The sequence below is a fragment of the Protomyctophum bolini genome (genome assembly GCF_963924005.1).
Source record: "Protomyctophum bolini genome assembly, chromosome: 12".
In the NCBI taxonomy this organism is placed as follows: Eukaryota; Metazoa; Chordata; class Actinopteri; order Myctophiformes; family Myctophidae; genus Protomyctophum; species Protomyctophum bolini.
Window position 1 is genome coordinate 25,307,671 of NC_137873.1, and position 15,471 is coordinate 25,323,141.

Here is a 15,471-nt window from a genome sequence, read left to right on the forward strand (position 1 = left end):
TTGTGCGAAACTAATGCTTGCAATTGATTCAGAAACATAAAAATCCCCTAGTTTGATATGTCACATGCTACTTAAAGTATAATGACATTTGGAAAATGTTGCCTTATATTGGTTGTTAATGGTACCCCAACTTTCAGCAGCTGTCCCAAGGGAGTTGTCCAAAGGGAGTTGGATTGGAACAAATTTATATGTGATTGTAGACACCTTTATGAACACATTTGTGAAGAAAGCTAGTGGTAAGCATTTGTTTTGCCACATTTCACTAAGTTTCCCTTAGTAGTGTCTAGTGTTAACAAAAAGGAAGACTTGACCCATTTTCATACAATTGGTCCTCCTCACTAATGGTCATGACAATTTTTTGTTTTGTCTTTTAACTCTGTGTCTGAGGGCTGTGAACACTGGACAGTTCTGAAACCCACCTACAAGTGACATCAGGGAATCCAAGCTAATAGAAACTGCAGAATTTCTATTACTGGAAACTAAGTCACCATGCTATGATGGAAGCCACTTCTCATATTAATAAAAATCTAAAAGAAAATTCTCGTTAAAAAAAGATTATCTGCCTAAGGATGATGTCACTAGTGTCCACAGAGTAGAAAAAAAGACACCATATTATCAGGAGCATTTATATGAAGATGGGTGAAGTCATCCTTTAACCAAATGTTTACATGATCACAAAACATTTCAACAGCAGGGAAAAAACACACGACTGGAGTCTCATTTAATATTGAAACATCTCAGCTTGTCAGGAACCAATTTTTATTAATATCATTAATGTGTCATCAGCATCATCAATGAAATGAGTTAGTCTGTTTAAAGCAGAAATCGTGTGTGCATTCATTGCCCTTCTTTTCTCGATGTACACTTCAGTTCCACAAAGCGAGGAAGAAAAGGGAGGATGGTGTGTAGGTAGGGTTGGGGGATCGACTGAGAGGTGGCAAGGTTGTGGTAGGAGGTTGGGGGGATTGGGGTACTGCAGTGAAGGAGGAAACGCAGGGAAAAAGACGTCTGGCGGAGCAGGAATCTCCCCCTTCACTGGGATATGATTGGTTTTTCCCTTGTGCAAGTACAACAAAACAGAACAAAACAAAAACAAAAAAGTCAAAATGGTGCTCTAAAAACGAAGATGAGAAGGAGAGAAAATTCGCTTGCTGGGCGGTGGGTTTGTCTGTTTGTGTCGGTGGGTTCGGTTTGTTGTCATTTTTTGTTCCGTAAAAGCCACGTTTTTTCAGGTGTTTTTTTTTTATACAAGTTATTTTTTGTTTTTAGGATTTGATGCAGTCGTCGTCCGAGTTCTGGCTGCTGCTGCTACTGGTCTCTGACTCGGAGCCCTCCTCGGCGTGCACCTCCGTCGCCACGCTCCTCCAGGGGGTGAAGTGGAGGGTTACGCCCCGTGCCCTCGGCAAAACGCCGTTTCTCTGCATGCCGTTCCGCTTCAGCTGAGCAGAAATATATATATTGTATGTATTAGCAGCAGTACAAATTCATCCTCATAATTGCATTATTCTGTTCAAATCTTTGCTGAAAATAGCCGATCTACAAGTTCTGAAGCTCACTTGTAGATCTGCAGATACCATAGAATAGGGATGCTATAGTGGTTAAGGATGTTTAAAGTAAAACATATGAGATATATTGAATATTGTTATGGCCAAGATGTAGCTACACCTGCCCAGGAGTGGTGGGTCAAAATATTTTGATAATGTTTAGGTTTCAAAATGCTAGAAAAGAAGTTGAGGAACCACACATAAATTCTAACATTTCTGAAACCACCAGTGAAATCTCTACACATTTTCAAACTTGAGCACACAAACTAGCAGGCAAGAAAAGTACTATCGTATCGGAGCCCTCAGAGTCTCACACATGCTTCCGTCAACATGACATCTTGTAAAGCCTGACTCACCTGCTCAGTTTTTGTCTGGAACTCTCTCAGTTCGTCCTCTGTCAGTGGCAGGAAGTTGTCGTCATTTTCTGGGTATTCCTGCCAGCCCATGGCCTTCAGCAACCTGAAAGGGCAGATTAATGGCGGCTATGTTATGTGTCCGTGTATGTTTGTGTACAAATTAGCTTGTGTGGACTTTTGTGGCGTCTTTTATTATGTATTAACAGTGGTTCCCAAACGTTTTCATGTCAAGGACCCCCAAATTAATGGCTGGTTGTTGGCAATCTCACCTGTGCTCAGCCTCCAGTGAGCTGGAGAGGTGTTCAGTATCTGAGTCACTGAGGGAGTGGGACAGGCCATTCTCGTGGCACACCTCCTCACTGTAGGCCTTGGGTTCTGGGGTGCTGCTCTCACCCTGGGAAAAACAAGACACTTTAATTTGTTTATTTAGACAGGACAGTGAGTGCATATTAATGAACAATACATGCATTATGTAATGTAAATACACAGGATTTAGCAATAATGCACATTTCCATCCATAGTCAAACTACGATAAAAACAGCAACAAAAACATACATACTCCATTATTCCAAATTAAAATTACATAACATATTCCCAGATATTTCTTCGCACTGTGACAAATGTAATGCAATAGATGCAAATCTTTTTCACAGCTTCGCCCTCGGATACAAAGATATTGGATTAAGATATTTGAGACACACTCTGATATTTTGAATATTCATATTGACCTGTACTAATTATTCTGGGTTTGTCAGACTATGCCTATGATGACGAGAGCACAGAAACAACTCCTCTCATATGGTCTGATTACAGCAAAAAATTTGACACATTGGAAAAAGGAGGAGGGTCCTGCATTTAAGCTTTGGCTAAATTAATTGACTAGTACACTTCATCTTGAGAGAATAAGGTATTTCCTGAGAAACAAAGAGACAACTTGATAAGGTTTGGCTATTTGAGTAGAAACAATTAATAGACATGATACCACTGATGTGGTTGACTGTACACCATTTTCTTTTCAGATGTTTTCCATGAGCATTTCATCATGATCTTACCATTTTATTCTATAGTATGCAGTGTCACTGAGCAGTATGGGTGGGAGGATTGAGGGTTTTCTTTCCTTTTTTTTTTTCTTCTATAAAATAATTTTATTTCATATCATAATGTAACAATTTATAATCTGTTCTCAATAAAAACCTATTTGACAAAAAAAAGCAAAAAAACACAAGAAACACAGTTTAGTACAAAAGGTATAGAAATTATGAAAACGGTAAAATAACCTACTTCCAATCCATTTAAACTTACAAAAGAAGAAAACAAAGAAATGGTTTTATGACCATGGGAACCCTGTGATATGATACTCAGTGGTGTCTTAATTGTTTTGCACAACCCTTCCCTGAACTGACAACCTAGCAGCTTGTAAGCATGTTAACTAGTGTGGTGACGGTCTGTCTCCTTTGGACAGAAATGGCCATCTTTATACACCAATAACAACAAAAGTGCATCAAAACAGTGTTGGGTGTCCAAATGTCTCCTCTTGACATCTTTATTTTCTCCTAGGGCTTGATGATACGACTTCAAAATCATAATTCTCACGATTCCTAACTTTTGGCTTGATTGAGATTAACGTTTTTGTCTTATAATTTCACAACATGTCACAATAGCACTCGGCTATTTTCAAAATGTATAAAACAGGGTTACATACATGGTTAATCACACTAATCGATTAAGTCTGCTTGATATACCGGTATAAATTAACAAAATTCAATTAAAAACATCTCAATTATTTTATTGGTTCTAAATATCGGTTTCGATTATTATCATCAGTAAATTGCTCTGCTCACATTTCTCCTGTACTGTATGCAGGGTTATGGATGTGTGTCTCATTAGAGTAGCTACCTCTCCTGACGTTCCTGGGCTGCTGCTTGTGGTCAGTTCTCCAGTGCCCTCGTCCTTCAGGGTTCGCAGGAACTCGCTCTTGCGGTCTGGACCGCGGCGCATCAGCTTCAGCCTTGACGGGGCGATGTCTATGGGCGGGGTCGTGCTGGAGGGGTGCTGTGATGTAGACATGACAACAGGGAGAAGACAGGCGTCAGGAAGACGGAGGTTGTAGGGCAAATAAAAATAGAAAAAGGAACCCAGTGGATCCATTCTTAACTGGTTACATTTCACAACTTTATGTGTTGGAACCTGGAGACAAAAAGCAAAGCGGGGACTTCCCGACTGCGCGTGGCAGCCTTTACCTCTTTCGGGTTGCTGTGCGGTGGTGCGCTGGCCGGGTTACTGGGTTTGGCTGCAGAGACGGGGCTGGTGAAGATCGAGTCTCTGCCTGGCATGTGGAGGCCAGGCTTGTTGACCTCCCTAACACCAGGCTTCCATTGGGTGCTCTGAAACACAAGAGCACACCATGTCTTTCTGATGGAATACTAAATGGTGCAACCAAACCAAACGGAACATTTGCAAACCTTCTAGTAGCATTTTGCCAGTGTACAAGTTATTGGAAAATGTATCACACCACCGATTGCTGCTTTTTGGAACCTGCAGTGATTTTTATTTTCTCTCAGAAATCCATTTCAGGTAGCTTTATTATTAAAGTATTACTACAGCTTCTCTCCCACATGGAATCCAAAACATTAGATAAAAATTACCCACCAACGGGATTTGATAGTCATCCACACATTGGCCTCCTTCATGGAGGTCTGTATGGTGTCAGTTCCCACATTAGATGAATATAACGGCTACAGTAAAGCTTACTCACTCGAGAGGTATAAAACTTGCCAAGACTGGGAAATTATATGTATTTGGGATGATATAAACAAAATAATACTCCACGGGCACAGTTGTGACAAAGATTGTTCTTTATTTTATGTTTTCCACCTTGAAAATGTAAAGTTACTCTGCTGTAAGGGCATATATCATACCACTGTCACTAGCAAATGGTGCACATCTTGTCAAGTGTTAAACCAGGAAATGTCATGAAAGTTGCAAAAAGGTCAAACATTTATGTTCATTGCCATGTTGCCCTTCATCAAATCAACCTTTTGATTTCAAGTGGAATAAAGCGAGGGGGTGCAAGACAGAAGCTGATTAACATTGACTAGTACCTTTGTGGGGGCCAGAGTAGGTTTAGGTACCAGGTTCTTGTAGACACTGGAGCCCAATATGGGAACTTTGCTGCCGTTGGACAGCGCACCAGCAGTGGCAAACCCTGCAGAGAAAGCGGTGCTTGGGTCCTCCTTGGAAACCTTCTTGATGACCAGCATTTTAGACACCATCTGCTTGCCACTAGGGGGGTTTTCTAGAACATAAACACAGCGACTGATCAGGCAAGGTTACAGGGAGGGTAGGGCAGCCAACTGGGACCAGGGATTGTAGGAGGCATCCCTTGATGAGATCAAATCCTTACCCCATACTCCAGCATGGGGAGCCACTGCTCGCATCTGAGTCCCAGGTTTTCCAGTTGTTTCAGGGTTGAGGGAGGGCTAGGGAAACAAACATTGAAGTCAAGTCACCATCTTTACATTTAAGCTGTGTAAGTTCCAAGCTGTGTGCCACTCTCTACTAGGGGGTGGCTTTGTATGAATGAGATTGTTTTGCATTTATTTAAACTGCTGTTTTGACATGCTGTTGGAAATCCAAACAGAACTAAAATATAACAAAGTGTTCAAATTGTCTTTTCTTTGTGAATAGAAGAATCAACCTGTAAGAATGAGGCATTGCCATTCACCAGATTAATAGTTTGGAATTTTTGTGACACACGCTCCCTGTGTGTAAGGGCCTTTACTGTTAACTAGTTGGACAACTGAGTCTACAATTAACAGTTTGTTCTGTCCATCTTCTGAGAGACAAAAGCAAAAAACTATTTAATTTAACACTCAATATTACCACTAACTCCAGGTATGCTATTTCAAGAATTATGTCAATGTCTGTGGCATGCTTGGGACAGATTCTGTGACATGGAGAGGGGGGTAGTACTCACAAAGTCCTCTTCCACAAACTTCAGCTTGTCCTCCTTGCAGTCCTTGCGTTCCTCATTGGGGAACTTGTCCTGGTACGGGGTGCCCTTGCGTGGATGGAAGTTACCATTGCGTTGCCGGTGTCCCACCTGCCTGTCCCTGTCACCAGCTATGCGTTTGGGGTGGCGTCCCTGGTGGTGGTGGTGACCATCTTGCGCCCCCCGCGGAGCTCCGTGCCAGCTGGGCACTTCCTTCCAACATGAACCCCCTGCCAGCCCGCCATGTCCCCCTTTTGCCACACCAGAGTCCACAGAGTCATGCCTCAAGAGGAGAGAGGGCTGCTGCCATCCATCACCTTGAGAAGAGGACAAACACCTTCATCAGGCATGCAAACAGACCAGGGGTGAAAAGGGTGACAAGAAGATTTTTGCCGAAAAATGTAAAATTGTTGTTTCTATGCATCTTATAAGAAACAAGCCACTGAGCGATCTGCCTTTCCAATAATGGTCGGCTAGAAACAAAAGGTTAAATGCCACTATGTTTTACACATCCTTCAATTTTAAATACACATACAGTGCCATAATTACATTGTTGGGGTCCGATGCCAATTACCAAAGTTTTGACCGATGCACATTGGAGGCACAACATTTCCATGAGGATCCAGAGAGAGAACAAAAAATGGTTCTTCTAAATTCTTATTTCTGGTGACTTAACTGGTGAAAAGAACTGACAACGTTTACAGCTTGCCATGACGTTTCAACTTGTTTTCCAATGCGATTCCATGGCTTCTTTCAGGTTTTTCAGGAATGTCCGGGAAATAATCCAATATCTCAATCACGGCTGGGTTGATTCGAACGTTACAATCAATAAAATAATTTCTTGTAAAATAGACAGGTGGAAAAGACTTGTGACCCGGGGGAAGAGGTGAGGTGTGTGGGGTGGTTGCTTACCTGCTGAAGCTCGCAGGGGCCCGTTGTTGAAGAAGCCATCTGATGAATTGTGTCTGCGTCGGCTCACAGCAGTCCTGCTGTCTCGGTGGTGTTGGGGTTCACCATGCTTCTCAAGGTTGGCTGCAGGGGACTGCGGGAGGAGAGGCAGCATAAATCAGTTATATAAATCTGAGGGATTATAAATTATTATTATTATCCATCTATTTATTGTGAAGGTTAGAAAAGGGGGATTGAGGGACAGTGCATACACAGTTGACAGTTTAACCACTTTCAACCTGCCATCGCCATTTTGGGCATATAATTATAGGCGAACATTTCCACGTTCTTTTTCATAGCAGATTTACAGATTTACACAGCATGTCACTAGTATGTGATTCAGCTATTTGTCATACAATTAAGTTTATTGGGGTCCGGGCCACCTCTGGCGTAGCGGTCCGGGCACCTAGGCTGCAATGCGTGTTGTGGGTTTGAATCCCGATGCCAACGACCTTTGCTGCGTGTCACTCTCTCTCTCTGCCCATTTCCTGTCATCCTACTGTCGTATCAAAGGCATAAAAGCCCCAAAATAAATACAAAAATAAATAAAGTTTATGTATGCCTTATGCCATGCCAACCTGAGACATCAAGTTTTAAGTGGTTAAGGGCTATGTCACACCTGTGTACAACACAGAATCGGGACTAGAAGGTTACTACCCAAGCATTCACTTTGACTGGTGATGAAATGATCATGACATACATTATGTCAATTTTTACCTCATTTACACTCTCTGATAGAACAATAAGACCATCGCATGTCACATGGTTAGCACTTTTGATATCAAATCACACTGATCATCCTTTTACAACCTCATACCATCTGGACAAAGAACCTTAGCGTGGATGGTTCTGTGCACAGTGGGGACCTTATGTATTGTCTTGGTGATCTGTGTTTTTTGTTGTGGGTGTTTTGAACTGACCGGTGAAGATGAATATCCTTCGGGACATTAAAGTTTATTATTGCGACTACAGGTCGCATTTACTATGAAATCGTGCATTTCCCGTCAGTCACCCAGACGTTTTTATAACCAGGGAGAGAAAAAAAAGGTCTGGGGCAAAGTCCACTTCAATTCGGCATACAGTAGCGCAAACATCGCTCACTCTCTGCTGATTTCTGATCGTCTGCACCATTGTTAAATTGATTCAGTCGCACACGTGTGTACTGTACTGTACACACACACACACACACACACACACACACACACACACACACACACACACACACACACACACACACACACACACACACACACACACACACTCCTCTCTTCGTCGCTAATTAATTAGTCTCATGTCATGCAGCTGCGTGTAGTTTCTCCCAGTTCTCTAGTTCTGACTTTCCATTATGTTGATCTGACCTCATCAAACCCTGTACACTAAAGACACGCTCCTTATATGGCCAGTACAGAATTCATTCCGTGTTGATTTGACCCCCCATGCCAAAGCGTCAGCGCTCGCCCAGCAGTTTGCTGTCACCCAGGCAGATGCGTGCATGCACTCGCCCTCAGGCGTCTTACTGGTATTATATTATTATACTGTATCTCTCTGACTCAAAATTATGACTCAAAATTTGGGCAAGGTTTCAGCCAGCCATATCAGTGCCCCATTGACTTCCATTATAAATAGTTAAATATTTCCCAAAATATAAAACAAACATGTAGAAAAGTGGAGGTTTTGTGGCCTATTGGTGGTCAGTTTCTTCAAGATGTTTGACACCAATCGGTCCACCAGTCTGCTAAATTAGCTCCGGACACGGACAAGCACACACACGTATAGACCCTCATACTGTAGTAGAGCCATGGTGTAAAACGTTGGTTTCCTACCCTGTCAGTTAACAATTCTGTCTTATGAGATGTCTTATGAACTTTTGTTTTAGCCTGGCAAATAATAAATAAATCAATCTTACATCCTCTATATACTCTTATCTCCTATTCTGTAACTGCGTCATCTTAATACCTCAGAGAACTACAAAACATGGAGTGGAAACAGCAATTTGTGCATGCATCCTTGTGGGGACCGGCACTTCAGTAAGCAGAAACAGACAACAGATAAGAAATATACAGTATTTTTCTTAATGTTCTATTGTATATGTAGGTCTGCAGTAAATTGCAGGAAAGGGAGTTGCACTCATGCCGGCAACAAACCCTGTACCGGTAATCTTAATTTTCAGAAAACACTATAGACTACACTATATCTATAGCCTCTCTCTTTTGACACAGGTGGCCTATGATTTCACACATGCACGGACACTAAAGGACATTAAAGGGACATTAAATGGGTAACAACATAATTAAATCAGTCTGGATTCCAGACTCAAGGGCTCGTCTAAATTTAAGTTAAAATATTAAGCCTGCATGCTGTGTCCTCCAGCCTGTCCTTAAACATCACTTTCAATTGCAAAACTGCTGGTGAGACACAAAAGACTAGGGGCAACTTAACATGGCCCTAAGCTTGACCACAGTATGACTATAACAACCCCCTGTTGACCTGAAGTGAAGGCATTTGTCAGCGCTGAGATGACAATGCAGTTTGAGTCTTAGCTTTGACTCATGATTTAGAGACCAACCCCTTACACAGAGCTCTAGCCAGGATACACAATGAATGATCTCATTTAACTGGACAGCCAAGCTGACAAACGCATTCTTAAGTCAAGTCAACACCAATTATTGGTTTTGATGTTGACTTGACCTTTATTTACCATTATCATACTTCACACCAACTCATATTGCTTCTTTTATGTCCAATTTGTCCATATATATATTCCCTATTTCAATTGTTACCGTAGACAACATGTTTTTTCAAATTTGCAAGAGAAAATAGGACTTCTAATAACATAATAAAATAAAGAATATTAAAGAATAAAACAGCATTCAATTCAAAATTTCCCAGAAAAAAAAGGTAAAGACTCTCACCCCAAATATGTAAATGCCTCGACACCATTGACTTGGGTAATTACATGATGCCACTTAGAAGTCAATTTCTCTCCACTATCAGTCTTTCTCAACAGGACACACAATGTCTGTGACCTTCCCCTAAACCCTGCTCTGACCAGTCTTGACGATGACATGTTCCTGATGTGACGAGAGCAAGTGCACACGCTCACACGCATACGTTAAGACATCAACATACACGGAAGCACACAAGAATAGGTAACCAGACTTTTGCACACACATACCTTGGCAGGCTGGGGCGTGGAGAAGTTAAGCCAGGCAGGGACAAAGTCATGCTGCGCCATTTAGGTCCAGTGTTTCCGGTCAGTGAATCGAGGCTTCAAACCTCATGGCCAGGATCTGACAACAGAATTCAGGAACACCAATGACATATTACATATTCACATTCTATGGGGCTTTCATGCACAAACACAGGTGCAACAAATCAAGTGTTTTCTTCCCTTCGTGTTGTACAATGCACCTAGTAGGGTTGTAAGACAGAAAAATCTATATTTATTTATTTCTGTCACTTATTTAAAAGGGGTGTGTTTCAAAGTCTCCCACAAAATGAACTAAAAGGTATCCTATTCTTAGCTGAAACAACAAAGATCAACTTGCTGCAGCTGTGCCTCCGAGTCTATGGATGCATGACAGCTTTGGTAGGAACAATATCAGTATTTTCTATGCACTGCTCATGTTAAGCATTGCATATACTGTATAATACATTCTCATTGTCAATCCAAAGTACAGGACCAGCTGTGCAAGGCCGCTCGAGTACAGCTCAGCATGATGACGGATCCTGTTTATGGCAATATTCTCTCTATAAAAGGGGCTTAAAAAGCATTGCCAACAGAGATACTGTCCTAGGCTGATTCATCCTACAAAAACATCACTTGTTTGCCGAGTAGCAACTAGGGTCTAAGAAAGCAATAGCATGGAGAAACATTAAATTACATTGCAGTGTGTGTGTGAGAGATTAACACTATCAAAAGGTTAGCTTACTATGTTTAGTACTAGTAGTCGATGTAACAATATAACACGTCAAGTATACACTCCATTGCCAGCTGCCAGGTGGAAACCTTGTAAGTCCAAAAACTGTTACTTTTCAGGAAAAAAAAAAAAAAAATGAAAACCAATGGATCTACGGTAGTTATTATTGTCACAAGCTTTCAAGCTACTTTATTGGTCAAATATTTATAGAACCCACAGACCGACTAAACCACTTTCAACCCTGCGTTCCTATTTTTGGCATATCATTGTAGTCAAACTTTTTCACAAATAGCCTATATACAAGCTCACAACGTGCCACATCTGTAACACACCGTTCTGAATACATCTGCTATTTAGTAGCAGATTAAACGTAGTATGCATTAATAGGGCATTCATTTTTTAAGAAAATAAATGAATAAAAAGATTTCCGAGTTACAAGGTTTCTGCCCGACAGTAACGATATGAGAATGTTGTGTGCTTGTCTGTCTGAACTGAGGATGAGCAGTGATTACCCCAGAGTCTGTGGCTCTGAAGTCCTCTGCCTCCTCTCCTCGCCGTGCGTCTGGGCTCGCTTCCTCAGGCCCGCCGACGCTGTTCACCAAATGTGTGCAATGACAGATGGGTAGCAGCACGCTGCCGAGCCCGCGTCCGTCTCCTCCAGGACAGCACAGCTCCTTTCCCCAGAGGCGGACCCCGTTGTCCAGGGTGAAACGTTTGGTGAGACAAGGTGTCAAAAGGGTTTCAGGAATGATCTGGAATGGTGATCCAGAGAACTGGCTGACCAGGTCGGAGTAGTGGCTTGGAAGCAGAGAACTAGAGGTTCTGGGGGAGGGAGGGGGAGGCTGATATTCCTTTGTGAACTAGATTCCAAATCTGCCTCCAGGCAGGTGAGGTTATTCGTGTGTTTTTATCAGCCTTGCCGTTCCCTAGTTCCTCCCTCAACTTGTCCCACACTGAATTATTCACAAACTTATTTTTTTTTATAATTTGCTGAAGGTTATTAGATTGGCAAAGTAAACGATTGACAGGTGATTTGTCCAAAGGGTGAGGCAGGGGCAGGTTGTCTAGTATTGATATGAGGAAGCAGTCTGTGGAAGCTGCTGAGCAATACGTGCAACAGTTCCGCTGGGACATCAAATGGGGAGAGAAGCAGTTCCGAGGTCTTCTCCTGCCACACTGTGTGCCAGCTCGTTTTCACTGCAACGTGCCTTTTACCGTATCATTGTAAGCTCTACTCGAAATACACACCGAAAAAGAAATAAGTTCAGAGACAGTCTTTTATAGGAAGGGGAAGTCACTGAAAACCACCGCTCACCTCATTAAACTGGTGAAAAGACTGTCTGAGTTGGAAGAAAAATAAAGCTGTAGATCTCAAAGTCACATGACAATGAAGGAAGTGAAACCCTATGTTACATTGCGGTCATCTTGAGTCTTGGTTAATGGGATACTGTGGGACAATGCATTATAACAAGGTTTTTGTCTTTGCGTCTTTTACATTCACATCGGTTAAATGCCAGTTGATTAGTTTGAAGCTGAAATCTGACTGAAGCAGCAAGGGCAGTAGTTCAGATTTCATAGATCATGGCAGCAATCTCCTGTGAGTCGTCTTCAGTGTCATAAAATACCTGGGACTCCTTTGTCAAAGGGCAAAAATAAACTTTCCCATAAACGGGGAAGCCTTGAAAAACAGAATGCAACCGACTTTGTTTTCCTTAGGCAAAGAAGGGGCTGACACATAGCATGGGCACAATATCTGTCAATATGATCTTTCCTTTGCTTCCAGATTGTGTTGTCCAGCCACAGAGTTGTATCTTGTATCTTTATGGGTATCTGTGCAGACACAGACAGGACCTGTGTAAAAAACAAGAGACAGGACATGTATTAAAAAAAGACAATGAAGCCATAATGACAAATTCACTCTGCAGCCTCCGACACACACATACCAAAAGTTACGCATGCATGCACAAAATGTCGCTATATGGCTGCACAATTCATCCAAAGTGAAAGAACACCGATTTAGGTTTAACAATTCGTGAAACTTGGCAATTAATTCAAACATGTTATTCAGTCGGTTGTTGCACTTTGCCCTTGTATCCTCATTAACTAAGGGTTAATAACCAGAACATTGTACAAGCCAATCTCCGCATTATATAAAATAATCTTTCCAAATAAATAAAAGGAAAAAAATCTAAATTGTGATTAATAAGTAATTACAATATTAGGATTATAATTTGACTCATAGTGAGCACACCGGTGTCACTCATGGGTGTATAAGAGAACTTCAAATGTTATTTATTTCAACAAACATGTATGGTAGAGTATGTCTTGTCAATGAAATATAAACTAATACAAATTTAGGCCCTGGTGTCAGGTAGGTCCTAACCAATCTGAGAACCCATCGCCAAATAAAGGAGAAACAGCACCCTCTTTTCCTTAGTTGATGCGAGTCAACAGTCTGTCTCGAGAGACTAGGCCCTAAATTTGTACGACACGTAATGGTTAACAACTTAACAAGTAGCCCTGCCTGAAGCAAGGATTCCCCGTTAGATGAGCAGTAGATGTTTCGTTGAAGCGAGTTCAAATCGCAGAGTAAGACATGCAACGTATGGAATCGGGATTGCAGCCCAACACACAACACAGTCTTGATTCATAGACTGCATCTAAAACCAGGAGCAGCCTCTGATTTAAGACAGCCAATACTTCTTAAAAAGCTTTCGACACTTTTGACACCATGTCTAAAGAGAATGGACTTCACTGAACATCATGAATCAGGGACTTTACAGGCAGTCACATACAAACATAAGATGGGGAGGACTCCTTTTCTTTTATAAAATTGAGCCAGCATTTTAAATAATAAATATTCCCACCAGTACAAAAATAACTTGGACACGAACACACTTTCTTCCTCACTCCTCCCCTGCTGCACATTTAAATAGGATACACTGTAAAATTCTGGGTGTTCATTTAACTCAAAACAGTGTACATGTGGAACCTTACAGGGGTTCTCCATCTGAGAGTATACAAATGGAACCAAATGGACCATGCAGTCGCTCTAGGAGTGACAATCACAAAGCAGCCCTGCTCCAATTTATCAAAACACACGCAGCTTTCTCCTCTGTATCAGTAATGTTAAATAGGAGTAATTCATTCAATCATTTCAAACAATAAAGGAGTTAATCTACACACCACCAACAGTATGAGTCTATGAATCCTTTCTGAATCACACAACCCAACACCTCTTGGGACAATTTAACTCCTACTGATGTGTATTACATAACAGCTCACGAACAGTTTACAAAACGGGACGCCTGACAGTTGCGTTTTTGCAGAAAAAACACAACTTAAATGAAAGCATAGCTCAATAAAATGTATTGATTCTGCACATCTTGGGTAAGAATAATGGATTGTAGAAGTGGTGGTGTTTGTTTGGGACAGATATATATATGGGTGCCACATTAACAACAAATGATCCAAGTCAAAACACTGCAGAGCAACACCAGGTCTAAATTTCATGAACGTGTTATTACCTAACCAAGTGATCAGCACGATCGATTTTGAACAAACAGCAACTATCAATCAAGTCCCATTGAAAACCTCTCTCCCAGCAACGTTATCAGATCAAACTCTTCTAGCAGCAGCTAGCTAAACCAACCCCCGCTTAGTTAACGTTAGCATAGCACTTGTTAGCCAATTAGCTAGCGTTGTGGGAAGCAGCGTTGTTGCAATTTAAAAACACGTGAAAACTGAAAGCTAGCTGAGACCAACCGAGCAGAGATGAGAGTTTAGCAACTTAAAAACACGACGCGAGGAGCCTCCCGTGGCCACAGCTGCTCCCGCACGCCGCCGTCATATTTCTGCAATAAGAAGTAAACATACCTGGCTTCTTTCTACCGTTGGAACAACACAGTTTCAAAATGGCTACCATAGCAGCAGCCTGGGATAAAGACAGCAAGGAGTTGTCAGTGACGTCACATGCGCGACGTTATTCTATTCTAGGTAAAAGACAGACGATTAAAAAAAAATCAACTGTCAACTGAAAATAATAATGTACACACATATAAAGGAAATTAAAAGCAAACTAAAATTAACTAACTAAAATTAAATAGAATTGCATGTAAGGTGAAAACGTCACATTATTATCTGATGCAATGCATTATTTTATTCAAACTTTTCTAAATCAACTACATTTAAAATAAATTACCACTAGTTAATTCTTAAAAAAATACTTTTGCACTAGTAAAAACGAATCAAGTGAACTGAAATCTAACAGCAAAGCACGACTTCACTCTCGACATGTGATTGTGACGTCACTGTTCTATCCTTGGTGTTTGTATTGTAATTCTACCAGGCATCAGCACACATCCATCACTGGACCATCAGCCCGCTAAGCTAACCAGCTAAGATAGCTAGCTGCTAGCTGTTGTATTATTTCATCATGATTACATCTGCCTTTCTCTTCAACGAGATTAACCCAAAAGACTTATGATACCAGATTTATACCTGATCTGTTACTCATTCACAGACGGATAAAACGCTCTCGCAACTATTTACCTGTTGATAAGATTGGGCTTTGATGTTTGTTTGGGTTTTAAAGAGCAGTGTGGCGCTGGCACTGACGGATTGGAGTAGCTTTCTAAACTCGGGCTGCGTTCAAGACGGTCTAATTACGCAGCCAGTAGTGTACCTCTACTACTACTATCAAATAAACCGTC

The 15,471-nt window shown here is 41.4% G+C and overlaps 1 protein-coding gene across 4 annotated transcripts; it reads right to left on the reverse strand.

The window, feature by feature from the left end:
* Positions 1-737: 737 nt before the first annotated feature.
* Positions 738-15,385, reverse strand: gpbp1l1 (GC-rich promoter binding protein 1-like 1). 4 transcript variants are annotated; one of them, XM_080777680.1, is made up of 12 exons: positions 15,311-15,385; positions 11,272-12,610; positions 10,015-10,129; positions 6,804-6,933; positions 5,877-6,208; positions 5,304-5,379; positions 5,002-5,195; positions 4,141-4,284; positions 3,797-3,952; positions 2,170-2,294; positions 1,901-2,003; positions 738-1,439 (listed from the first exon to the last, which is right to left on the reverse strand). In XM_080777680.1, the coding sequence occupies exons 3-12, from the start codon at positions 10,072-10,074 to the stop codon at positions 1,266-1,268; spliced, it is 1,494 nt and encodes a 497-aa protein (XP_080633806.1). In that variant the 5' UTR covers positions 10,075-10,129; positions 11,272-12,610; positions 15,311-15,385; the 3' UTR covers positions 738-1,265. The 4 variants fall into 4 exon arrangements, with proteins under 4 accessions (XP_080633806.1, XP_080633805.1, XP_080633807.1 ...); XM_080777679.1 differs by lacking the exon at positions 15,311-15,385 and adding an exon at positions 14,636-14,684; XM_080777681.1 differs by lacking the exon at positions 15,311-15,385 and adding an exon at positions 14,525-14,627.
* Between the last annotated feature and the right edge of the window lie 86 nt (positions 15,386-15,471).

Excerpts from the sequence above, each read along its gene's own strand:
- gpbp1l1 (XM_080777680.1), bottom strand. The coding sequence starts at position 10,074 with ATGGCGCAGCATGACTTTGTCCCTGCCTGGCTTAACTTCTCCACGCCC. Across the intron at positions 4,285-5,001 it reads CTACTCTGGCCCCCACAAAG|AGCACCCAATGGAAGCCTGG; the intron begins GTACTAGTCAAT and ends CTTGTGTTTCAG. Across the intron at positions 3,953-4,140 it reads CGCACAGCAACCCGAAAGAG|CACCCCTCCAGCACGACCCC; the intron begins GTAAAGGCTGCC and ends TCTACATCACAG.